The 27,309-nt window shown below is 34.8% G+C and overlaps 1 protein-coding gene across 3 annotated transcripts in view; it reads left to right on the top strand.

The window, feature by feature from the left end:
• The window catches only part of PKHD1 (PKHD1 ciliary IPT domain containing fibrocystin/polyductin), a 1,008,258-nt gene that overhangs the window by 673,805 nt on the left and 307,144 nt on the right, over positions 1-27,309 (top strand). For all 3 annotated transcript variants that reach the window (XM_073674041.1, XM_073674039.1, XM_073674040.1), the window contains 2 exons: positions 3,007-3,120; positions 7,757-7,844. In XM_073674041.1, coding sequence (XP_073530142.1) covers positions 3,007-3,120; positions 7,757-7,844 — 202 coding nt within the window. The remainder of the gene's footprint in view (positions 1-3,006; positions 3,121-7,756; positions 7,845-27,309) is intronic.

Here is a 27,309-nt window from a genome sequence, read left to right as displayed (position 1 = left end):
ATTCCCCCTGGGCAAACACTGTCCTACTTCTCTCTCAGCCGCCGCAATATCTGTTTGGAACATGGTAATGTTAATAAAACTATAAACTAACATCATTGAGATTAAGGAAGTCGTAATCATTTTTACTGTCAGAGCGCTGGCAAAACGCACCCAAAGTTATTAGTTGAGTGAATTATAAAACATACCAGATATATGATCTGCTCTCCATCCTTCTCATGTACTCCATGAAACAATAATTAGTCATTTTTATTTGCTACGGAAATTATTACAAAGAGTCCACCGCCGACAACCTCCCCCTCCCCAGGTACCGCCGCCTCTCGTTTTTCTTTTTGTTTCCCATTGTAGACAGAAGGCTACTGTATTAATATAAATTTGACAAGTTAGGTGCTTAAGTACCGATTTCAACATTCATTTATTTAAGTAGACGCCATTTTTCAACCCCGCATTCTTCTCTTGTACGAGATGTTTATTTTTTTTATTTTTGTCCTGCGGTTTGAGCCTTGAAGTGACGACATCATGTAAAAGGGAAAAATATTTCCAAATTATTTTGCAGATTTATTGCCATGTATAGAGTATATATAGATTGGGTAACTGTATTATTTTATATTATTTTTTTTAATTCTAATAATCTTTTATTCTATATATATTTTTTATGTGATGAATTTGAATTCATTTCTTTTTATTTCTTTATTCTTTTATTGTTGTTTTTATTCTAGATTTTTTTTATGTTGTGTTATTTTTTTTACAGAAAACAAACAAACGAATAAACAAACAGTCCCAAAAAGACAAGAGGATGATTTACTGTTGCAAAATTGTTTTGCGTTTTAGAAGTTTTTTGAGCCTTACTAGACGCTTATCGAATATGAAGTGGAGTGCTAAGATGCGCCATATTTATTAATTTGCTGAGTCAAAATTTTCCTTAAAAGTAATGGTATAAAGTAAGCCAACCTAGAGGTTGTGTAAGTTATAAAAAAAAAAAGTTTTTAGAACTTTAAAATAAGTCTTGATATGAAAAATCACATGGTGTCCACCACTGCTGCATCTTTTGCCTGTTTTCTCTAAATTTATGAGGTGTTTATTTTAGATAGTATTAAAGTACAAAAAGTTTCTTTTTTTTCCTACAGAAACCCTCCATCCCGAGGATGGGGTGAATGTATTTTTTTTAGTCATGTGGGCATGGTCATCAACTTTTTTCTTTGCGGGACTGGATTAAAAAGATTTGTCAATCGTGCATTAGCTTTACAAGCCACTTTCAAGATGTAACCTTCATCCACAACTTATACAAAAGCATAGTAGGGAGCCTATGACCTTCTATGCGGTCCCACTCTATCTTTGTTTGTATCCCGTCACATAAGAAATCAAACAAGGTTTTTCAATAAGATTCACAATTGTTACAGAAGGAAAATTTTGGAAATACTGCAGATTTCCAGTGCCAGAGTTAGCAAAACAGTACAAGGGCATCACTGAGCCACGCCATGTTTCTTTGTAGGCATCACTGAGCCACTGCCATGTTGCACTATAAGTATCTCTTATCTACTGCCATGCTTCACTATAGGCCTCACCAAGCTACCGCTATGTTTCATTGTAGGCATCACCTAGCCACTGTCATGCTCCACACTTGGCATCACCAAGCCACCCCCATTCTTTATTGTAGGCAACATTAATCTACTGCCATATTTCACTGCAGGCATCAAAAAGCCACCACCATGCTTAACTATAGGTATCAATGATCCACGGTTATGCCTTGCTGTTGGCATCACCAAACCACCCAAACACTTCACTGTACTCATAGCTAATTAATTGCTATGCTTAACTATAGGCATCACCAAGCCACCACCATGTTTCACTATTCGTAGCACCGAGCCACCGACATGCTTAACTGTAGGCCTCATTGATCTGTTTAGCCACCACCATGCTTAATTGTAGGCATCAGAGAGTCACCACTATGATTCACTGTATTCATCACCGAGCCACCACCATGTTTTACTGTAGGCATAACCAAGGCATCGCCATGTTTTACTGTTGCCATCACAGAGCCACTGCCATGCTTCACTGTAGGCATCATTGAGCCAGCACTGTGCTTCACGTTTAGCAAACTGAAGCCTCAATGCCTACTGCAGCCAAATCTTAATGCAGATCTTTTGCAGGCACTTGATGCTTTTCACCACCTACCTCCTGGTGGCAGTTGGTGACAGCTTTCTCTTTCTGCCACCTCCAGATAGTGTAACCAGTGTTCCAATAGCTTAGAACTTGAGAGCTCTTCTTTCAGCTGTACTTCTAAGAACATTCAATGCCTTTGTATCCTGACTTCTTTTCCTCATATCCAATTTTCTTTAAAGCTGATCGGTCATCAGATTTCACAATACAAACTGCATACATGATTACACAGATCTCTTAGACCTGATTTGAGAATCTCCCTAATGCCCCATACCCTGCTGCTGTCTCTCAGCTCACCTAGCATGAATGACAGCTCCTCAGTGTCCCTTATCCCTGCTGAAATCTCACACTGCTCAGTATACATTGCAGCTGCCAGTCAAGTTGGGGGGATGGAGATTGAATATACTTGGTCTCATAAGCTCTATCAATTTTTAGCTGAACACACAAAATGCTCACTTCTTTCATATTAGGATTATTCAGCCATCCTGACATGGATTTTTTTTTAACAGTAAGCACTCCAGCCTCATCAGGTTGTAAAGATCTCTTTTTATTGCATTTAGTTTGTATTGAAAAATCGGACAGTGATGAGAAATCCACTTTAAATGAAGGGGTTCTACTTCCTTCCCCATTTCAAAAGGACAAAACATTTTAAGCTATAGGGTTTTTTTTTAAAAAAAGAAGGTGCGATAATCTGCTAAAAAGTTTTCAAGCTCTATATTCTCTAACAGTTACATGGGCCCATGGCTGATGTTACCAAACATGTTGGAGCTATAAAAAAAATAGATAAGATCTGGAATATTTTTGAATTTTTCAGAACATTAAGATGTCAATATTTTGCCTGTTCCACAGGGACCTCTCGGGAACCTCTACAAAGGGAGCGGAGAATAAGGATTTTGCTCCTCACATCTACAAGGGTCCACTGCGATCGACTCAACGGTCTACACGTGTCCCCCGGGGTCATTGGTAATGGAAGACAAAAAAATCACTCCTAATAGACAGTCTGCTTGACAAAGCCAATATGGTAGCGCTCAAAGCCCAAATTACTGTTAGCCTGATGACTTGCGAGTATATTATAAACTATCTGCACGGGCTCTGATTTCCTTTTTTTTATGACAGGATGAAGCATATTTGAAAACCTATGCTCATGTTTTATTTAATTTTTTTTATATTGTATCTAGTGGTTGCCTGACTGTAGTTGTGTCATTTGCATAATTATTGCATTAGGAAGCAAATGGGAGATTGGCTGAAAATAGCCCTTAAGCACTTACTCTATTTTAAACTGCTCTGCGTTGCCCCGGTGCTTGATTTCCTACACAGCGGATATGCAAATAAGAGCATAATATCACTCGCACATGTTTGCTTAAAGGGACATACATAAGTCTTAGAAAAGTACACACCGGTATATTATTAACAGTGATTCTATAGAGGACCTAACGTGATTGACACCGGACATTGGGTCAAGAGATTAGTAGACCCCAAAATTGAGGATTTAGACTTTTCAAGGCTAATTGAAAATTTGAGATTGCGATTGGACGACTTTTACAGGTATATCATGGACGTCTACCTAGATTATTTAAAAAAATATATACATAAATAAACCACTGGTTGTGAATTTTTGGGTCTGTTATTAGTAACATCACTATTGCCGATGCAGTGACTTCACTTAAGGTCAGGGTCGTTTTTCGCTCATCCGAGAAAATTGGGCTAAGTCTGCTAATCAGAGTTTGAACAGAGTGCGATCTGATGTGCATTATTAAAAAAAAAAAATCTCCATCTTCTACATTGAGTCTGTCCGTGAAAATCGGACCGACTACACGGATGTCATCTGAGTGTGGCCCAATATTTTCCATGGACTCATTGACTTGCATGGCCAAGTGTGATCCGAATAACGGATGCAAATCTGAAAAAATTGGACATGTGCCCATAGACTAACATTGGTCCGAGTGTGATCCAATGTTTTGTTGGATCATACTCGGACCAAAAAGACGGTCGTCTGCACGAGCCTTAAGGCAACACTTTTATGTACGGACCGGCGCCTGACTTTTACATAGGGCATATTGATACTGTTGAGTTCGGATCAGGAGATCCACAGCCAGTCCAGTCCTTCCTTTGACCCCGACACACGGATGTGTGAATGTAGCCTTAGGGTGGATACTTTCTTTTAAAGCACCACTTCAGCATTTTGTTTTTTTCAGCGCTGGAGTGGCTCTTTAAATGTATTCCCCCCTGCTCCCATTCTTATATTCAACTTCCAGCGGCTTCTCCTTTTATCGACGCCGCTCCGGTCCCATGCGCCATCTTGTGCCCATAACTTCTGACTGGCCGGAAGACAGAAGCTACATCACAAGAGCTCAATACAAGTCTATGAGAGGCAGAACGAGGACAGAATGAGGCTCTCATAGACTTGTATTGAAAAGTGACCTTGGCGCCACTCCATGAAACACTGGAGCTGCAGGCAGGTCACTTTTCGCCATAGACTGACTGGAGCTTTCCTGGAGAAGAATGAAGGCGGAGAGATAAGTATGAGACAGGGGGTAGGGGAATTACATTTAAAGCACCACTCTAGCAGTGCAATAAAAAAAAACGCTGGAGTGGTGCTTTAAATAAGAAAGTAGATATCTAAAGGAGACAATGTGTCTTCCATTTGGAGGAAAGTTAATTTGGGTGAAATACTTGCTCATATTTTAGACTCCAATTTTTATGTAAAGTGCATATGTAACTGCACTTTTAGAAAACTTTTGATGAGTTGGACTATGCCGGTGCCGAGACCACCACTAATTGCTAAAATGGAGAGTCAGAAGGTCTCATCCGAATGCTTCTCTTATTCGAGACTGAAATCTGAAGGCCTTGATTCATCAATTGCATTTTTTTTTAAGTCGCTTCCCTTTTTTGTCCTCGTGGTATTAATTGACATTTTTGGCACCAAATTCATCAAAATGACACACATGGTTCATGAATTTGGCACAAGGTTAAAAATATACTTTCTCCTTGTCTTGAAATGCTTTTTTGCTACGTTTGGTTGCAAAAGTCGTCAAAGTTTTGGCGCACTCAAACACACAATAAGGGGGAACTGGAGTAAAGTTGCGCCAAATTTTTCAACTTTGTAAAAAGTTGCAATTGATGAATCAGACGAACACATCGGGAATAGTGAAACTCTGCCACAAAGCGGCAACCAAAAAACAAAACAAAACGGCTGAGCGTATACAAAATAGACTTTAAAAAGAAGCACAGATAGAAAAATGCATTGGGTGCAAACAAAAAAAGGTGCAAAACACATAAAACTAGACAAAAAAACAGAGGCAAAGGTAATGATGAATCAGGGCTATGGACTTTTTTTTTAAGTTCATCTTCAGTATTGGGTGTGGGCAGCGCTTAGTTGATGACTTCTGCTTTTTCATTTTTGCAATTGATTGAGGCTCCGAGAATCTGGAACCTCAATGATAAAAACTTCTGACTGGTCTGGGACAAGTCAAATGTTTTCTAAAAGTCCAGTAATGCTGCTAAAAAGGAATTATAAATTAACAGACACATAGTTAATACCTAGTATACATATACAGTACAGACCAAAAGTTTGGACACACCTTCTCATTTAAAGATTTTTCTGTATTTTCATGACTATGAAAATTGTACATTCACACTGAAGGCATCAAAACTATGAATTAACACATGTGGAATTATATACTTAACAAAAAAGTGTGAAACAACTGAAAATATGTCTTATATTCTAGGTTCTTCAAAGTAGCCACCTTTTGCTTTGATGACTGCTTTGCACACTCTTGGCATTCTCTTGATGAGCTTCAAGAGGTAGTCACCGGAAATGGTTTTCACTTCACAGGTGTGCCCTGTCAGGTTTAATAAGTGGGATTTCTTGCCTTATAAATGGGGTTGGGACCATCAGTTGTGTTGTGCAGAAGTCTGGTGGATACACAGATGATAGTCCTACTGAGTAGACTGTTAGAATTTGTATTATGGCAAGAAAAAAGCAGCTAAGTAACGAAAAACGAGTGGCCATCTTTACTTTAAGAAATGAAGGTCAGTCAGTGCGAAAAATGGGGAAAACTTTGAAAGTGTCCCCAAGTGCAGTTGCAAAAACCATCAAGCGCTACAAAGAAACTGGCTCACATGAGGACCGCCCCAGGAAAGGAAGACCAAGAGTTACCTCTGCTTCTGAGGATAAGTTTATCCGAGACACCAGCCTCAGAAATCGCAGGTTAACAGCAGCTCAGATTAGAGACCAGGTCAATGCCACACAGAGTTCTAGCAGCAGACACATCTCTTCAACAACTGTTAAGAGGAGACTTTGTGCAGCAGGCCTTCATGGTAAAATAGCTGCTAGGAAACCACTGCTAAGTACAGGCAACAAGCAGAAGAGACTTGTTTGGGCTAAAGAACACAAGGAATGGACATTAGACCAGTGGAAATCTGTGCTTTGGTCTGATGAGTCCAAATTTGAGATCTTTGGTTCCAACCACCGTGTCTTTGTGCGACGCAGAAAAGGTGAACGGATGGACTCTACATGCCTGGTTCCCACCGTGAAGCATGGAGGAGTAGGTGTGGCTACCACAGCATCTTGCAGCGGCATGCTATTCCATCCGATTTGCGTTTAGTTGGACCATCATTTATTTTTCAACAGGACAATAACCCCAAACACACCTCCAGGCTATGTAAGGGCTATTTGACCAAGAAGGAGAGTGATGGGGTGCTATGCCAGATGACCTGGCCTCCACAGTCACCAGACCTGAACCCAATCGAGATGGTTTGGGGTGAGCTGGACCACAGAGTGAAGGCAAAAGTGTCAACAAGTGCTAAGCATCTCTGGGAACTCCTTCAAAATTGTTGGAAGACCGTTTCCGGTGACTAACTCTTGAAGCTCATCAAGAGAATGCCAAGAGTGTGCAAAGCAGTCATCAAAGCAAAAGGTGGCTACTCTGAAGAATCTAGAATATAAGACATATTTTCAGTTGTTTCACACTTTTTTGTTAAGTATATAATTCCACATGTGATAATTCATAGTTCTGATGCCTTCAGTGTGAATGTACAATTTTCAGTCATGAAAATAAAGAAAAATCTTTAAATGAGAAGGTGTGTCCAAACTTTTGGTCTGTACTGTATATATATTTTTTTTACATTTAGTTAATTCATTTTCTTAGATTTACGTTGTGTGTAATTCTGTTGCCTAATAGTCACTAAGTATCGTAATGCAAAACAGAAAGCGAGTCACTTTATTCAGCCAAAATACAATAGAAAAATCTGTTTGCTAAAGGTACAAATTATCCAAGGAAGCCAGCGCTTAATGCAATATTTAAAATGGAAATTTGCCAATATCCAAAAAATATCATGTTAACCATTTGCAGATGTATTTATGGGCAGGGTACAAAGAATTGGTCTTATTGCCGAAAAGCATCTCACGCATATGTAATATTGGTATTGCAGTATTAATAAGCATGTGCAGTAAACAGTCCGAAGGGGCGAAAATTTTCAATTAAACAATATACCGGACACATCGCTTTCTGCTACTTAGAGGGTCTGTGCTCTGATATTTCATCACTAGCCTGTTCTCCTCCTTAAAGCATTATCTTTTTTTTTTTGCTTACTCCAGGAGTTTATGGAAAGTTGCAGCTTTATAGTGCTTATCCCAGCAAATCATGGACACGTCTCGGGGCAGACATTGCGCCAGGAAATGAAATGTAGGTTATAACAGTGAAAGTTTAAACACAGAATATCTCAACATATCTTTATACCTGAACCAAAATATGCTGCCCTCTAAACCTCCCTAGGCTCCTTTGTAAATTGTAGTTATTGCAGTTTCTGATTCATAAAAGACAGTATTACAGTAGTTATATTCTTGTACATAGGGGCAGTATTATAGTAGCTATATTCTTGTACATAGGAGCAGTATTATAGTAGCTATATTCTTGTACACAGGAGCAGTATTATAGTAGTTATATTCTTGTACATAGGAGCGGTATTATAGTAGTTGTATTCTTGTACATAGGGGCAGTATTATAGTAGTTATATTCTTGTACATAGGAGTAGTATTATAGTAATTATATTCATGTACATAGGGGGCAGTATTATAGTAGTTATATTCTTGTACATAGGAGTAGTATTATAGTAATTATATTCTTGTATATAGGGGCAGTATTATAGTAGTTATATTCTTGTACATAGGGGGCAGTATTATAGTAGTTGTATTCTTGTACATAGGAGCAGTATTATAGTAGTTATATTCTTGTATATAGGGGCAGTATTATAGTAGTTGTATTCTTGTACATAGGAGCAGTATTATAGTAGTTATATTCTTGTACATAGGGGAAGTATTATAGTAGTTATATTCTTGTACATAGGGGGCAGTATTATAGTAGTTGTATTCTTGTACATAGGAGCAGTATTATAGTAGTTATATTCTTGTATATAGGGGCAGTATTATAGTAGTTGTATTCTTGTACATAGGAGCAGTATTATAGTAGTTATATTCTTATACATAGGGGGCAGTATTATAGTAGTTATATTCTTGTACATAGGAGTAGTATTATAGTAATTATATTCTTGTACATAGGGGCAGTATTATAGTAGTTGTATTCTTGTACATAGGAGCAGTATTATAGTAGTTATATTCTTATACATAGGGGGCAGTATTATAGTAGTTATATTCTTGTACATAGGAGCAGTATTATAGTAGTTATATTCTTGTACATAGGGGCACTATTATAGTAGTTGTATTCTTGTACATAGGAGCAGTATTATAGTAAGTATATTCTTGTACATAGGAGCAGTATTATAGTAGTTATATTCTTGTACATAGGGGTAGTATTATAGTAATTATATTCTTGTACACAGGGGCAGTATTATAGTAGTTGTATTCTTGTACATAGGAGCAGTATTATAGTAGTTATATTCTTATACATAGGGGGCAGTATTATAGTAGTTATATTTTTGTACATAGGAGCAGTATTATAGTAGTTATATTCCTGTACATAGGGGACAGTATTATAGTAGTAATATTCTTGTACATAGGAGCAGTATTATAGTAATTATATTCTTGTACATAGGGGCAGTATTATAGTAGTTGTACTCTTGTACATAGGAGCAGTATTATAGTAATTATATTCTTGTACATAGGGGCAGTATTATAGTAGTTGTATTATTGTACATAGGGGGCAGTATTATAGTAGTTATATTCTTGTACACAGGGGCAGTATTATAGTAGTTGTATTCTTGTACATAGGGGCCAGTATTATAGTAGTTATATTCTTGTACATAGGAGCAGTATTATAGTAGATATATTCTTGTACACAAGGGCAGTATTATAGTAGTTATATTCTTGTACATAGGAGCAGTATTATAGTAGTTATATTCTTGTACATAGGGGCAATATTACAGTAGTTATATTCTTATACATAGGAGCAGTATTATAGTAGTTATATTCTTGTTCATAGGGGCAGTATTATAGTAGTTATATTCTTATACATAGGAGCAGTATTATAGTAGCTATATTCTTGTACATAGGGGCAGTATTATAGTTGTTGTATTCTTGTACATAGGAGCAGTATTATAGTAGTTATATTCTTGTACATAGGAGTAGTATTATAGTAATTATATTCTTGTACATAGGGGCAGTATTATAGTAGTTGTATTCTTGTACATAGGAGCAGTATTATAGTAGTTACATTCTTATACATAGGGGGCAGTATTATAGTAGTTATATTCTTGTACATAGGAGTAGTATTATAGTAATTATATTCTTGTATATAGGGGCAGTATTATAGTAGTTATATTCTTGTACATAGGGGGCAGTATTATAGTAGTTGTATTCTTGTACATAGGAGCAGTATTATAGTAGTTATATTCTTGTATATAGGGGCAGTATTATAGTAGTTGTATTCTTGTACATAGGAGCAGTATTATAGTAGTTATATTCTTGTACATAGGGGAAGTATTATAGTAGTTATATTCTTGTACATAGGGGGCAGTATTATAGTAGTTGTATTCTTGTACATAGGAGCAGTATTATAGTAGTTATATTCTTGTATATAGGGGCAGTATTATAGTAGTTGTATTCTTGTACATAGGAGCAGTATTATAGTAGTTATATTCTTATACATAGGGGGCAGTATTATAGTAGTTATATTCTTGTACATAGGAGTAGTATTATAGTAATTATATTCTTGTACATAGGGGCAGTATTATAGTAGTTGTATTCTTGTACATAGGAGCAGTATTATAGTAGTTATATTCTTATACATAGGGGGCAGTATTATAGTAGTTATATTCTTGTACATAGGAGCAGTATTATAGTAGTTATATTCTTGTACATAGGGGCACTATTATAGTAGTTGTATTCTTGTACATAGGAGCAGTATTATAGTAAGTATATTCTTGTACATAGGAGCAGTATTATAGTAGTTATATTCTTGTACATAGGGGTAGTATTATAGTAATTATATTCTTGTACACAGGGGCAGTATTATAGTAGTTGTATTCTTGTACATAGGAGCAGTATTATAGTAGTTATATTCTTATACATAGGGGGCAGTATTATAGTAGTTATATTTTTGTACATAGGAGCAGTATTATAGTAGTTATATTCCTGTACATAGGGGACAGTATTATAGTAGTAATATTCTTGTACATAGGAGCAGTATTATAGTAATTATATTCTTGTACATAGGGGCAGTATTATAGTAGTTGTACTCTTGTACATAGGAGCAGTATTATAGTAATTATATTCTTGTACATAGGGGCAGTATTATAGTAGTTGTATTATTGTACATAGGGGGCAGTATTATAGTAGTTATATTCTTGTACACAGGGGCAGTATTATAGTAGTTGTATTCTTGTACATAGGGGCCAGTATTATAGTAGTTATATTCTTGTACATAGGAGCAGTATTATAGTAGATATATTCTTGTACACAAGGGCAGTATTATAGTAGTTATATTCTTGTACATAGGAGCAGTATTATAGTAGTTATATTCTTGTACATAGGGGCAATATTACAGTAGTTATATTCTTATACATAGGAGCAGTATTATAGTAGTTATATTCTTGTTCATAGGGGCAGTATTATAGTAGTTATATTCTTATACATAGGAGCAGTATTATAGTAGCTATATTCTTGTACATAGGGGCAGTATTATAGTTGTTGTATTCTTGTACATAGGAGCAGTATTATAGTAGTTATATTCTTGTACATAGGAGTAGTATTATAGTAATTATATTCTTGTACATAGGGGCAGTATTATAGTAGTTGTATTCTTGTACATAGGAGCAGTATTATAGTAGTTATATTCTTATACATAGGGGGCAGTATTATAGTAGTTATATTCTTGTACATAGGAGCAGTATTATAGTAGTTATATTCTTGTACATAGGGGCACTATTATAGTAGTTGTATTCTTGTACATAGGAGCAGTATTATAGTAATTATATTCTTGTACATAGGAGCAGTATTATAGTAGTTATATTCTTGTACATAGGGGTAGTATTATAGTAATTATATTCTTGTACACAGGGCAGTATTATAGTAGTTGTATTCTTGTACATAGGAGCAGTATTATAGTAGTTATATTCTTATACATAGGGGGCAGTATTATAGTAGTTATATTTTTGTACATAGGAGCAGTATTATAGTAGTTATATTCCTGTACATAGGGGACAGTATTATAGTAGTAATATTCTTGTACATAGGAGCAGTATTATAGTAATTATATTCTTGTACATAGGGGCAGTATTATAGTAGTTGTACTCTTGTACATAGGAGCAGTATTATAGTAATTATATTCTTGTACATAGGGGCAGTATTATAGTAGTTGTATTATTGTACATAGGGGGCAGTATTATAGTAGTTATATTCTTGTACACAGGGGCAGTATTATAGTAGTTGTATTCTTGTACATAGGGGCCAGTATTATAGTAGTTATATTCTTGTACATAGGAGCAGTATTATAGTAGATATATTCTTGTACACAAGGGCAGTATTATAGTAGTTATATTCTTGTACATAGGAGCAGTATTATCGTAGTTATATTCTTGTACATAGGGGCAATATTACAGTAGTTATATTCTTATACATAGGAGCAGTATTATAGTAGTTATATTCTTGTTCATAGGGGCAGTATTATAGTAGTTATATTCTTATACATAGGAGCAGTATTATAGTAGCTATATTCTTGTACATAGGGGCAGTATTATAGTAGTTGTATTCTTGTACATAGGAGCAGTATTATAGTAGTTATATTCTTGTACATAGGAGTAGTATTATAGTAATTATATTCTTGTACATAGGGGCAGTATTATAGTAGTTGTATTCTTGTACATAGGAGCAGTATTATAGTAGTTATATTCTTGTACATAGGGGCAGTATTATAGTAGTTGTATTATTGTACATAGGGGGCAGTATTATAGTAGTTATATTCTTGTACACAGGGGCAGTATTATAGTAGTTGTATTCTTGTACATAGGGGCCAGTATTATAGTAGTTATATTCTTGTACATAGGAGCAGTATTATAGTAGATATATTCTTGTACACAAGGGCAGTATTATAGTAGTTATATTCTTGTACATAGGAGCAGTATTATAGTAGTTATATTCTTGTACATAGGGGCAATATTACAGTAGTTATATTCTTATACATAGGAGCAGTATTATAGTAGTTATATTCTTGTTCATAGGGGCAGTATTATAGTAGTTATATTCTTATACATAGGAGCAGTATTATAGTAGCTATATTCTTGTACATAGGGGCAGTATTATAGTAGTTGTATTCTTGTACATAGGAGCAGTATTATAGTAATTATATTCTTGTACATAGGGGGCAGTATTAAAGTAGTTGTATTCTTGTACATAGAAGCAGTATTATAGTAGTTATATTCTTGTACATAGGGGTAGTATTATAGTAGTTATATTCTTGTATATAGAAGCAGTATTTTAGTAGTTATATTCTTGTACATAGGGGCAGTATTATAGTAGTTATATTCTTGTACATAGGAGCAGTATTATAGTAGTTATATTCCTATACATAGAAGCAGTATTATAGTAGTTGTATTCTTGTACATAGGGACAGTATTATAGTGGTTATATTCTTGTACATAGGGAGCAGTATTATAGTAGTTATATTCATTTACATAGGAGCAGTATTATAGTAGTTATATTCTTGTACATAGGGGCAGTATTATAGTAGTTATATTCCTATACATAGAAGCAGTATTATAGTAGTTATATTCTTGTTCATAGGGGCAGTGTTATAATAGTTGTTAGGCATCGGTCTGGTGCTGGATTCAAAATGAGTCCAGGACCTTCTGTGATCTCCCATTTCAGTCCAGCCGGGGCTGATGCTGCTCAGCATCGTCGTCAGCCCCAACGCCTAGCTGCTTCCCGAGCACTGTTTATCTCCCAGATAGTTGTGCCTAACAATGTTAAGCCTGGGTTGCAGAGAGAGACTGTGTTTGCGGAGTCTAAGAGTAGAGTTTGCCGTTCTGAGCATGTCCGTAACCTGGCGGATCATGATTGGTGGTTTGGCACCCACCTGACCCGGTGACCTGGCACCGCCTGATTGGTCCACGGGTAACGTCACCAATGGCGCGTCGGTGGGCAGGGCTTAGTCTTTAAAAGGCCCGCCCACAAACATGGCGACGCGCTTAGATCATTTGAGCTGGTTGTTTGTGGTGTGCACGCTGTAACTCTTGGGCTCCTCTAAGAGCCATAGCTTTATGCAGGCAGGTAGCTTGAGCCATATAGAGCGGGTCTGCTCAGTCCAGTAGCACGCCGGCTGAGTGCACGAATACCCGGCTGGTATCACACCCACATACTAGCGCCATCTCCTACAGCGTAGCGCCTGTACCGAAGGCAGGGCTACTGCTTCTTCTCCAGTCACACGTCTCCCTGCGGTTATTGGAGATTGTGTGAACCGCTTTAGCGCCATTCCCCATAGCGTAGCGCCTGTATCAAAGACAGGGCTACTGCTTCTCCCATGGTCGCACGTCTCCCTGTGGTTCTTGGAGATTGTGCGAACCGTCTTACCCTTCCGTGTGCATTAACACGAAGGGCTAAGATAACTGATAGGTGCGTCGCCGGTCGCTCTTCCTCCTTGCAGTTAACGGAGATAGAGCGCATCGCCTTACCCGGTCCGGTGTGCTGTTAACACGGACGGGTTATCAGTTTAGTTGTCGCTTTCCTTTCCACCCGGAAAGTGTTCGGCAGCAGTCCATTAGGCTGCATTGCGGACCCCGGGGTCGGTTGCGTTCCATTAAAACAAAGTTGTCTGCAACCGCCCTCCTAACAGTAGTTATATTCTTGTACATAGGAGCAGTATTATAGTAGCTATATTCTTGTACATAGGAAGCAGTAATATAGTAGTTATATTCATGTGCATAGGGGGCATTATTATAGTAGTTATTTTCTGGGTCATAGGGGCAGTATTACAGTAGTTATATTCTTGTTCATAGGGGCAGTATTATAGTAGTTATACTCTTATACATAGAGGAAGTATTATAGTAGTTATATTCTTGTACATAGGAGCAGTATTATAGTAGTTATATTCTTGAACATAGAAGCAGTATTATAGTAGTTATATTCTTGTACATAGGGGCAGTATTATAGTAGTTATATTCTTGAGCATAGGAGGCAGTAATATAGTAGTTATATTCTTGTTCATAGGGGGCAGTATTATAGTAGTTATATTCTTGTACATAGGGGCAGTGATATAGTAGTTATTCTTATACATAGGAAGCATTATAGTAGTTATATTCTTACAAATAGGGAGCAGTATTATAGTAGTTATATTCTTATACATAGGGGACAGTATTACAGTAGTTATATTCTTGTTCATAGGGGCTGTATTATAGTAGTTATATTCTTGTACATAGGGGCAGTAATATAGTAGCTATATTCTTATACATAGGGGGCAGTATTATAACAGTTATATTCTTGTACATAGGAGCAGTATTATAGTAGTTATATTTTTGTCCATAGGAGCAGTATTATAGTAGTTATATTCTTGTACATAGGAGCAGTATTTTAGTAGTTATATTCTTGTACATAGGGGACAGTGTTACAGTAGTTATATTCTTGTTCATAGGGGCAGTATTATAGTAGTTATATTCTTGTACATATGAGCAGTATTATAGTAGTTATATTCTTGTCCATTGGAGCAGTATTATAGTAGTTATATTCTTGTACATAGGAGCAATATTTTTGTAGTTATATTCTTGTACATAGGGGACATTATTACAGTAGTTATATTCTTGTTCATAGGGGCAGTATTATAGTAGTTATATTCTTGTACATAGGGGCAGTATTATAGTAGTTATATTCTTGTACATAGGAACAGTATTATAGTAGATATATTCTTGTTCATAGGAGCTGTATTATAGTAGTTATATTCTTGTACATAGGAGCAGTATTTTAGTAGTTATATTCTTGTACATAGGGGCAGTAATATAGTAGCTATATTCTTATACATGGGGGCAGTATTATAACAGTTATATTCTTGTACATAGGAGCAGTATTATAGTAGTTATATTTTTGTCCATAGGAGCAGTATTATAGTAGTTATATTCCTGTACATAGGAGCAGTATTATAGTAGTTATATTCTTGTACATAGGGGGCAGTATTATAGTAGTTTTATTCTTGTACATAGGAGCAGTATTTTAGTAATTATATTCTTGTACATAGGGGACAGTGTTACAGTAGTTATATTCTTGTTCATAGGGGCAGTATTATAGTAGTTATATTCTTGTACATAGGAGCAGTATTATAGTAGATATATTCTTGTACACAAGGGCAGTATTATAGTAGTTATATTCTTGTACATAGGAGCAGTATTATAGTAGTTATATTCTTGTACATAGGGGCAATATTACAGTAGTTATATTCTTATACATAGGAGCAGTATTATAGTAGTTATATTCTTGTTCATAGGGGCAGTATTATAGTAGTTATATTCTTATACATAGGAGCAGTATTATAGTAGCTATATTCTTGTACATAGGGGCAGTATTATAGTTGTTGTATTCTTGTACATAGGAGCAGTATTATAGTAGTTATATTCTTGTACATAGGAGTAGTATTATAGTAATTATATTCTTGTACATAGGGGCAGTATTATAGTAGTTGTATTCTTGTACATAGGAGCAGTATTATAGTAGTTACATTCTTATACATAGGGGGCAGTATTATAGTAGTTATATTCTTGTACATAGGAGTAGTATTATAGTAATTATATTCTTGTACATAGGGGCAGTATTATAGTAGTTGTATTCTTGTACATAGGAGCAGTATTATAGTAGTTATATTCTTATACATAGGGGGCAGTATTATAGTAGTTATATTCTTGTACATAGGAGCAGTATTATAGTAGTTATATTCTTGTACATAGGGGCACTATTATAGTAGTTGTATTCTTGTACATAGGAGCAGTATTATAGTAATTATATTCTTGTACATAGGAGCAGTATTATAGTAGTTATATTCTTGTACATAGGGGTAGTATTATAGTAATTATATTCTTGTACACAGGGCAGTATTATAGTAGTTGTATTCTTGTACATAGGAGCAGTATTATAGTAGTTATATTCTTATACATAGGGGGCAGTATTATAGTAGTTATATTTTTGTACATAGGAGCAGTATTATAGTAGTTATATTCCTGTACATAGGGGACAGTATTATAGTAGTAATATTCTTGTACATAGGAGCAGTATTATAGTAATTATATTCTTGTACATAGGGGCAGTATTATAGTAGTTGTACTCTTGTACATAGGAGCAGTATTATAGTAATTATATTCTTGTACATAGGGGCAGTATTATAGTAGTTGTATTATTGTACATAGGGGGCAGTATTATAGTAGTTATATTCTTGTACACAGGGGCAGTATTATAGTAGTTGTATTCTTGTACATAGGGGCCAGTATTATAGTAGTTATATTCTTGTACATAGGAGCAGTATTATAGTAGATATATTCTTGTACACAAGGGCAGTATTATAGTAGTTATATTCTTGTACATAGGAGCAGTATTATCGTAGTTATATTCTTGTACATAGGGGCAATATTACAGTAGTTATATTCTTATACATAGGAGCAGTATTATAGTAGTTATATTCTTGTTCATAGGGGCAGTATTATAGTAGTTATATTCTTATACATAGGAGCAGTATTATAGTAGCTATATTCTTGTACATAGGGGCAGTATTATAGTAGTTGTATTCTTGTACATAGGAGCAGTATTATAGTAGTTATATTCTTGTACATAGGAGTAGTATTATAGTAATTATATTCTTGTACATAGGGGCAGTATTATAGTAGTTGTATTCTTGTACATAGGAGCAGTATTATAGTAGTTATATTCTTATACATAGGGGGCAGTATTATAGTAGTTATATTCTTCTACATAGGAGCAGTATTATAGTAGTTATATTCTTGTACATAGGGGCATTATTATAGTAGTTGTATTCTTGTACATAGGAGCAGTATTATAGTAATTATATTCTTGTACATAGGAGCAGTATTATAGTAGTTATATTCTTGTACATAGGGGTAGTATTATAGTAATTATATTCTTGTACACAGGGGCAGTATTATAGTAGTTGTATTCTTGTACATAGGAGCAGTATTATAGTAGTTATATTCTTATACATAGGGGGCCGTATTATAGTATTTATATTTTTGTACATAGGAGCAGTATTATAGTAGTTATATTCCTGTACATAGGGGACAGTATTATAGTAGTAATATTCTTGTACATAGGAGCAGTATTATAGTAATTATATTCTTGTACATAGGGGCAGTATTATAGTAGTTGTACTCTTGTACATAGGAGCAGTATTATAGTAATTATATTCTTGTACATAGGGGCAGTATTATAGTAGTTGTATTATTGTACATAGGGGGCAGTATTATAGTAGTTATATTCTTGTACACAGGGGCAGTATTATAGTAGTTGTATTCTTGTACATAGGGGCCAGTATTATAGTAGTTATATTCTTGTACATAGGAGCAGTATTATAGTAGATATATTCTTGTACACAAGGGCAGTATTATAGTAGTTATATTCTTGTACATAGGAGCAGTATTATAGTAGTTATATTCTTGTACATAGGGGCAATATTACAGTAGTTATATTCTTATACATAGGAGCAGTATTATAGTAGTTATATTCTTGTTCATAGGGGCAGTATTATAGTAGTTATATTCTTATACATAGGAGCAGTATTATAGTAGCTATATTCTTGTACATAGGGGCAGTATTATAGTAGTTGTATTCTTGTACATAGGAGCAGTATTATAGTAATTATATTCTTGTACATAGGGGGCAGTATTAAAGTAGTTGTATTCTTGTACATAGAAGCAGTATTATAGTAGTTATATTCTTGTACATAGGGGCAGTATTATAGTAGTTATATTCTTGTATATAGAAGCAGTATTTTAGTAGTTATATTCTTGTACATAGGGGCAGTATTATAGTAGTTATATTCTTGTACATAGGAGCAGTATTATAGTAGTTATATTCCTATACATAGAAGCAGTATTATAGTAGTTGTATTCTTGTACATAGGGACAGTATTATAGTGGTTATATTCTTGTACATAGGGAGCAGTATTATAGTAGTTATATTCATTTACATAGGAGCAGTATTATAGTAGTTATATTCTTGTACATAGAAGCAGTATTATAGTAGTTATATTCTTGTTCATAGGGGCAGTGTTATAATAGTTGTTAGGCATCGGTCTGGTGCTGGATTCAAAATGAGTCCAGGACCTTCTGTGATCTCCCATTTCAGTCCAGCCGGGGCTGATGCTGCTCAGCATCGTCGTCAGCCCCAACGCCTAGCTGCTTCCCGAGCACTGTTTATCTCCCAGATAGTTGTGCCTAACAATGTTAAGCCTGGGTTGCAGAGAGAGACTGTGTTTGCGGAGTCTAAGAGTAGAGTTTGCCGTTCTGAGCATGTCCGTAACCTGGCGGATCATGATTGGTGGTTTGGCACCCACCTGACCCGGTGACCTGGCACCGCCTGATTGGTCCACGGGTAACGTCACCAATGGCGCGTCGGTGGGCAGCGCTTAGTCTTTAAAAGGCCCGCCCACAAACATGGCGACGCGCTTAGATCATTTGAGCTGGTTGTTTGTGGTGTGCACGCTGTAACTCTTGGGCTCCTCTAAGAGCCATAGCTTTATGCAGGCAGGTAGCTTGAGCCATATAGAGCGGGTCTGCTCAGTCCAGTAGCACGCCGGCTGAGTGCACGAATACCCGGCTGGTATCACACCCACATACTAGCGCCATCTCCTACAGCGTAGCGCCTGTACCGAAGGCAGGGCTACTGCTTCTTCTCCAGTCACACGTCTCCCTGCGGTTATTGGAGATTGTGTGAACCGCTTTAGCGCCATTCCCCATAGCGTAGCGCCTGTATCAAAGACAGGGCTACTGCTTCTCCCATGGTCGCACGTCTCCCTGTGGTTCTTGGAGATTGTGCGAACCGTCTTACCCTTCCGTGTGCATTAACACGAAGGGCTAAGATAACTGATAGGTGCGTCGCCGGTCGCTCTTCCTCCTTGCAGTTAACGGAGATAGAGCGCATCGCCTTACCCGGTCCGGTGTGCTGTTAACACGGACGGGTTATCAGTTTAGTTGTCGCTTTCCTTTCCACCCTGAAAGTGTTCGGCAGCAGTCCATTAGGCTGCATTGCGGACCCCGGGGTCGGTTGCGTTCCATTAAAACAAAGTTGTCTGCAACCGCCCTCCTAACAGTAGTTATATTCTTGTACATAGGAGCAGTATTATAGTAGCTATATTCTTGTACATAGGAAGCAGTAATATAGTAGTTATATTCATGTGCATAGGGGGCATTATTATAGTAGTTATTTTCTGGGTCATAGGGGCAGTATTACAGTAGTTATATTCTTGTTCATAGGGGCAGTATTATAGTAGTTATACTCTTATACATAGAGGAAGTATTATAGTAGTTATATTCTTGTACATAGGAGCAGTATTATAGTAGTTATATTCTTGAACATAGAAGCAGTATTATAGTAGTTATATTCTTGTACATAGGGGCAGTATTATAGTAGTTATATTCTTGAGCATAGGAGGCAGTAATATAGTAGTTATATTCTTGTTCATAGGGGGCAGTATTATAGTAGTTATATTCTTGTACATAGGGGCAGTGATATAGTAGTTATTCTTATACATAGGAAGCAGTATTATAGTAGTTATATTCTTACAAATAGGGAGCAGTATTATAGTAGTTATATTCTTATACATAGGGGACAGTATTACAGTAGTTATATTCTTGTTCATAGGGGCTGTATTATAGTAGTTATATTCTTGTACATAGGGGCAGTAATATAGTAGCTATATTCTTATACATAGGGGGCAGTATTATAACAGTTATATTCTTGTACATAGGAGCAGTATTATAGTAGTTATATTTTTGTCCATAGGAGCAGTATTATAGTAGTTATATTCTTGTACATAGGAGCAGTATTTTAGTAGTTATATTCTTGTACATAGGGGACAGTGTTACAGTAGTTATATTCTTGTTCATAGGGGCAGTATTATAGTAGTTATATTCTTATACATATGAGCAGTATTATAGTAGTTATATTCTTGTCCATTGGAGCAGTATTATAGTAGTTATATTCTTGTACATAGGAGCAATATTTTTGTAGTTATATTCTTGTACATAGGGGACATTATTACAGTAGTTATATTCTTGTTCATAGGGGCAGTATTATAGTAGTTATATTCTTGTACATAGGGGCAGTATTATAGTAGTTATATTCTTGTACATAGGAACAGTATTATAGTAGATATATTCTTGTTCATAGGAGCTGTATTATAGTAGTTATATTCTTGTACATAGGAGCAGTATTTTAGTAGTTATATTCTTGTACATAGGGGCAGTAATATAGTAGCTATATTCTTATACATGGGGGCAGTATTATAACAGTTAAATTCTTGTACATAGGAGCAGTATTATAGTAGTTATATTTTTGTCCATAGGAGCAGTATTATAGTAGTTATATTCCTGTACATAGGAGCAGTATTATAGTAGTTATATTCTTGTACATAGGGGGCAGTATTATAGTAGTTTTATTCTTGTACATAGGAGCAGTATTTTAGTAATTATATTCTTGTACATAGGGGACAGTGTTACAGTAGTTATATTCTTGTTCATAGGGGCAGTATTATAGTAGTTATATTCTTGCTCATAGGAGCAGTATTATAGTAGTTATATTCTTGTCCATTGGAGCAGTATTATAGTAGTTATATTCTTGTACATAGGAGCAATATTTTAGTAGTTATATTCTTGTACATAGGGGACAGTATTACAGTAGATATATTCTTGTTCATAGGGGCAGTATTATAGTAGTTATATTCTTGTATATAGGGGCAGTATTATAGTGGTTATATTCTTGTACATAGGGGGCAGTATTATAGTAGTTATATTCTTGTACATAGGGGCAGTATTATAGTAGTTATATTCATATACATATGGGGCAGTATTATAGTAGTTATATTCTTGTTCATAGGAACAGTATTATAGTAGTTATATTCTTGTTCATAGGAGCTGTATTATAGTAGTTATATTCTTGTACATAGGAGCAGTATTTTAGTAGTTATATTCTTGTTCATAGGGGCAGTAATATAGTAGTTATATTCTTATACATAGGGGGCAGTATTATATTAGTTATATTATCGTACATAGGAGCAGTATTATAGTAGTTATATTCTTGTACATAGGAGTAGTATTATAGTATTTATATTCTAGTACATAGGAGCAGTATTATACTAGCTAAATTCTTGTATATAGGGACAGTATTGCATTAGTTATATTCTTTTTCATAGGGGCAGTATTATAGTAGTTATATTCTTGTATATAGGGGCAGTATTACAGTAGTTATATTCTTGTTCGTAGGGGCAGTATTATAGTAGTTATATTCTTGTTCATAGGGGCAGTAATATAGTAGTTATATTGTTATACATAGGGGGCAGTGTTATATTAGTTATATTATTGTACATAGGAGCAGTATTATAGTAGTTATATTCTTGTACATAGGAGTAGTATTATAGTAGTTATATTCTTGTACATAGGAGCAATATTTTTGTAGTTATATTCTTGTACATAGGGGACATTATTACAGTAGTTATGTTCTTGTTCATAGGGGCAGTATTATAGTAGTTATATTCTTGTACATAGGGGCAGTATTATAGTAGTTATATTCTTGTACATAGGAACAGTATTATAGTAGATATATTCTTGATCATAGGAGCTGTATTATACTAGTTATATTCTTGTACATAGGAGCAGTATTTTAGTAGTTATATTCTTGTACATAGGGGCAGTAATATAGTAGCTATATTCTTATACATGGGGGCAGTATTATAACAGTTATATTCTTGTACATAGGAGCAGTATTATAGTAGTTATATATTCTTGCACATAGGGGCAGTATTATAGTAGTTATATTTTTGCGTATAGGGGCAGTATTACAGTAGTTATATTCTTGTTCATAGGGGCAGTATTATAGTAGTTATATTCTTGTATATAGAGGCAGTGTTACAGTAGTTTTATTCTTGTTCATAGGGGCAGTATTATAGTAGTTATATTCTTGTACAAAGGAGTAGTATTATGCTAGTTAAATTCTTGTATATAGGGACAGTATTACAGTAGTTATATTCTTGTACATAGGGGCAGTATTATAGTAGTTATATTTTTGTATATAGGGGCAGTATTACAGTAGTTATATTCTTGTTCATAGGGGCAGTATTATAGTAGTTATATTCTTGTATATAGGGGCAGTGTTACAGTAGTTATATTCATGTTCATAGGGGCAGTATTTTAGTAGTTATATTCTTGTTCATAGGGGCAGAATTATAGTAGTTATATTCTTGTTCATAGGGGCGGTATTATAGTAGTTATATTCTTGTACATAGGGGCAGTATTACCGTAGTTATATTCTTATTCATAGGGGCAGTATTACAGTAGTTATATTCTTTTTCATAGTGGCAGTATTATAGTACCTATATTCTTGTTCATAGGGGCAGTATTACAGAAGTTGTATTCTTGTACATAGGGGCAGTATTATAGTAGTTATATTTTTGTCCATAGGAGCAGTATTATAGTAGTTATATTCCTGTACATAGGAGCAGTATTATAGTAGTTATATTCTTGTACATAGGGGGCAGTATTATAGTAGTTTTATTCTTGTACATAGGAGCATTATTTTAGTAATTATATTCTTGTACATAGGGGACAGTGTTACAGTAGTTATATTCTTGTTCATAGGGGCAGTATTATAGTAGTTATATTCTTCCTCATAGGAGCAGTATTATAGTAGTTATATTCTTGTCCATTGGAGCAGTATTATAGTAGTTATATTCTTGTACATAGGAGCAATATTTTAGTAGTTATATTCTTGTACATAGGGGACAGTATTACAGTAGATATATTCTTGTTCATAGGGGCAGTATTATAGTAGTTATATTCTTGTATATAGGGGCAGTATTATAGTGGTTATATTCTTGTACATAGGGGGCAGTATTATAGTAGTTATATTCTTGTACATAGGGGCAGTATTATAGTAGTTATATTCATATACATATGGGGCAGTATTATAGTAGTTATATTCTTGTTCATAGGAACAGTATTATAGTAGTTATATTCTTGTTCATAGGAGCTGTATTATAGTAGTTATATTCTTGTACATAGGAGCAGTATTTTAGTAGTTATATTCTTGTTCATAGGGGCAGTAATATAGTAGTTATATTCTTATACATAGGGGGCAGTATTATATTAGTTATATTATCGTACATAGGAGCAGTATTATAGTAGTTATATTCTTGTACATAGGAGTAGTATTATAGTATTTATATTCTAGTACATAGGAGCAGTATTATACTAGCTAAATTCTTGTATATAGGGACAGTATTGCATTAGTTATATTCTTTTTCATAGGGGCAGTATTATAGTAGTTATATTCTTGTATATAGGGGCAGTATTACAGTAGTTATATTCTTGTTCGTAGGGGCAGTATTATAGTAGTTATATTCTTGTTCATAGGGGCAGTAATATAGTAGTTATATTGTTATACATAGGGGGCAGTATTATATTAGTTATATTATTGTACATAGGAGCAGTATTATAGTAGTTATATTCTTGTACATAGGAGTAGTATTATAGTAGTTATATTCTTGTACATAGGAGCAGTATTATACTAGCTAAATTCTTGTATATAGGGACAGTATTACAGTAGTTATATTCTTGTTCATAGGGGCAGTATTATAGTAGTTATATTCTTGTATATAGGGGCAGTATTACAGTAGTTATATTCTTGCTCATAGGGGCAGTATTATAGTAGTTATATTCTTGTTAATAGGGGCAGAATTATAGTAGTTATATTCTTGTTCATAGGGGCAGTATTATAGTAGTTATATTCTTGTACATAGGAGCAGTAATATAGTAGTTATATTCTTCTACATAGGAGTAGTATTATAGTAGTTATATATTCTTGCACATAGGGGCAGTATTATAGTAGTTATATTTTTGCGTATAGGGGCAGTATTACAGTAGTTATATTCTTGTTCATAGGGGCAGTATTATAGTAGTTATATTCTTGTATATAGAGGCAGTGTTACAGTAGTTTTATTCTTGTTCATAGGGGCAGTATTATAGTAGTTATATTCTTGTACAAAGGAGTAGTATTATGCTAGTTAAATTCTTGTATATAGGGACAGTATTACAGTAGTTATATTCTTGTACATAGGGGCAGTATTATAGTAGTTATATTTTTGTATATAGGGGCAGTATTACAGTAGTTATATTCTTGTTCATAGGGGCAGTATTATAGTAGTTATATTCTTGTATATAGGGGCAGTGTTACAGTAGTTATATTCATGTTCATAGGGGCAGTATTTTAGTAGTTATATTCTTGTTCATAGGGGCAGAATTATAGTAGTTATATTCTTGTTCATAGGGGCGGTATTATAGTAGTTATATTCTTGTACATAGGGGCAATATTACCGTAGTTATATTCTTATTCATAGGGGCAGTATTACAGTAGTTATATTCTTTTTCATAGTGGCAGTATTATAGTACCTATATTCTTGTTCATAGGGGCAGTATTACAGAAGTTGTATTCTTGTACATAGGGGCAGTATTATAGTAGTTATATTCTTGTACATAGGGGCAATATTATAGTAGTTATATTCTTGTTCATAGGGTTAGTATTATAGTAGTTATATTCTTGTTCTTATGAGCAGCATTATAGTAGCTATATTCATGTACATAGGAGCTGTATTATAGCAGTTATATTCTTGTACATGGGAGTAGTATTAAAGTAGCTATATTCTTGTAAATAGGAGCAGTATCATACTAGTTATATTCTTATATATAGGGGCAGTATTATAGTGGTTATATTCTTGTATATAGGGGCAGTTTTACAGTAGTTAAATTCTTGTTCTTAGGGGCAGTATTATAGTAGTTCTATTCTTCTTCATAGGGGCAGAATTATAGTAGTTATATTCTTGTTCATAGGTGAAGTATTATAGTAGTTATATTCTTGTTCATAGGGGCAGTATTACAGTAGTTATATTCTTGTTCATAGTGGCAGTATTATAGTAGTTATATTCTTGTTCATAGGGGAAGTATTATAGTAGTTATATTCTTGTTCATAGGGGCAGTATTACAGTAGTTATATTCTTGTTCATAGTGGCAGTATTATAGTAGTTATATTCTTGTTCATAGGGGCAGAATTATAGGAGTTGTATTCTTGTTCATAGGGGCAGTATTATAGTAGTTATATTCTTGTACATAGGAGCAGTATTATAGTAGTTATATTCTTGTACATAAGAGTAGTATTATAGTAGTTATATTCTTGTACATAGGGGCAGTATTATAGTAGTTATATTTTTGTATATAGGGGCAGTATTACAGTAGTTATATTCTTGTTCATAGGGGCAGTATTACAGTAGTTATATTCTTGTATATAGAGGCAGTGTTACAGTACTTTTATTCTTGTTCATAGGGGCAGTATTATAGTAGTTATATTCTTGTACAAAGGAGCAGTATTATACTAGTTAAATTCTTGTATATAGGGACAGTATTACAGTAGTTATATTCTTGTACAAAGGGGCAGTATTATAGTAGTTATATTTTTGTATATAGGGGCAGTATTGCAGTAGTTATATTCTTGTTCATAGGGGCAGTATTACAGTAGCTGTATTCTTGTATATAGGGGCAGTGTTACAGTAGTTATATTCTTGTTCATAGGGGCAGTATTATAGTAGTTATATTCTTGTTCAAAGTGGCAGAATTATAGTAGTTATATTCTTGTTCATAGGGGCGGTATTATAGTAGTTATATTCTTGTACATAGGGGCAGTATTACAGTAGTTATATTCTTGTTCAGAGGGGCAGTATTACAGTAGTTATATTCTCTTTCATAGTGGCAGTATTATAGTACTTATATTCATGTACATAGGAGCAGTATTATAGCAGTTATATTCTTGTACATAGAAGTAGTATTATAGTAGTTATATTCTTGTTCATAGGAGCAGTATTATACTAGTTATATTCTTGTATATAGGGGCAGTATTATAGTGGTTATATTCTTGTATATAGGGGTAGTATTACAGTAGTTAAATTCTTGTTCTTAGGGGCAGTATTATAGTAGTTATATTCTTCTTCATAGCGGCAGAATTATAGTAGTTATACTCTTGTTCATAGGGGCCGTATTATAGTAGTTATATTCTTGTACATAGGAGCAGTATTATAGTAGTCATATTCTTGTACATAGGAGTAGTATTATAGTAGTTATATTCTTGTTCATAGGGGCAGTATTATAGTAGTTATATTCTTGTATATAGGGGCAGTATTACAGTAGTTATATTCTTGTTCATAGGGGTAGTATTATAGTAGTTATATTCTTGTTCATAGGAGCAGTATTATAGTAGCTATATTCATGTACGTAGGAGCAGTATTATAGTAGTTATATTCTTGTACATAGGAGTATTATTATAGTAGTTATATTCTTGTACATAGGAGCAGTATTATACTAGTTATATTCTTGTATATAGGGGCAGTATTATGGTAGTTATATTCTCGTACATAGGGGCAGTATTACAGTAGTTATATTCTTGTTCATAGGGGCAGT

This window comes from Phyllobates terribilis, unplaced genomic scaffold (genome assembly GCF_046119375.1).
Source record: "Phyllobates terribilis strain yellow unplaced genomic scaffold, ASM4611937v1 Scaffold_3__8_contigs__length_932513732, whole genome shotgun sequence".
NCBI lineage: Eukaryota > Metazoa > Chordata > Amphibia > Anura > Dendrobatidae > Phyllobates > Phyllobates terribilis.
This window is presented reverse-complemented; position numbering and strand designations above follow the sequence as displayed.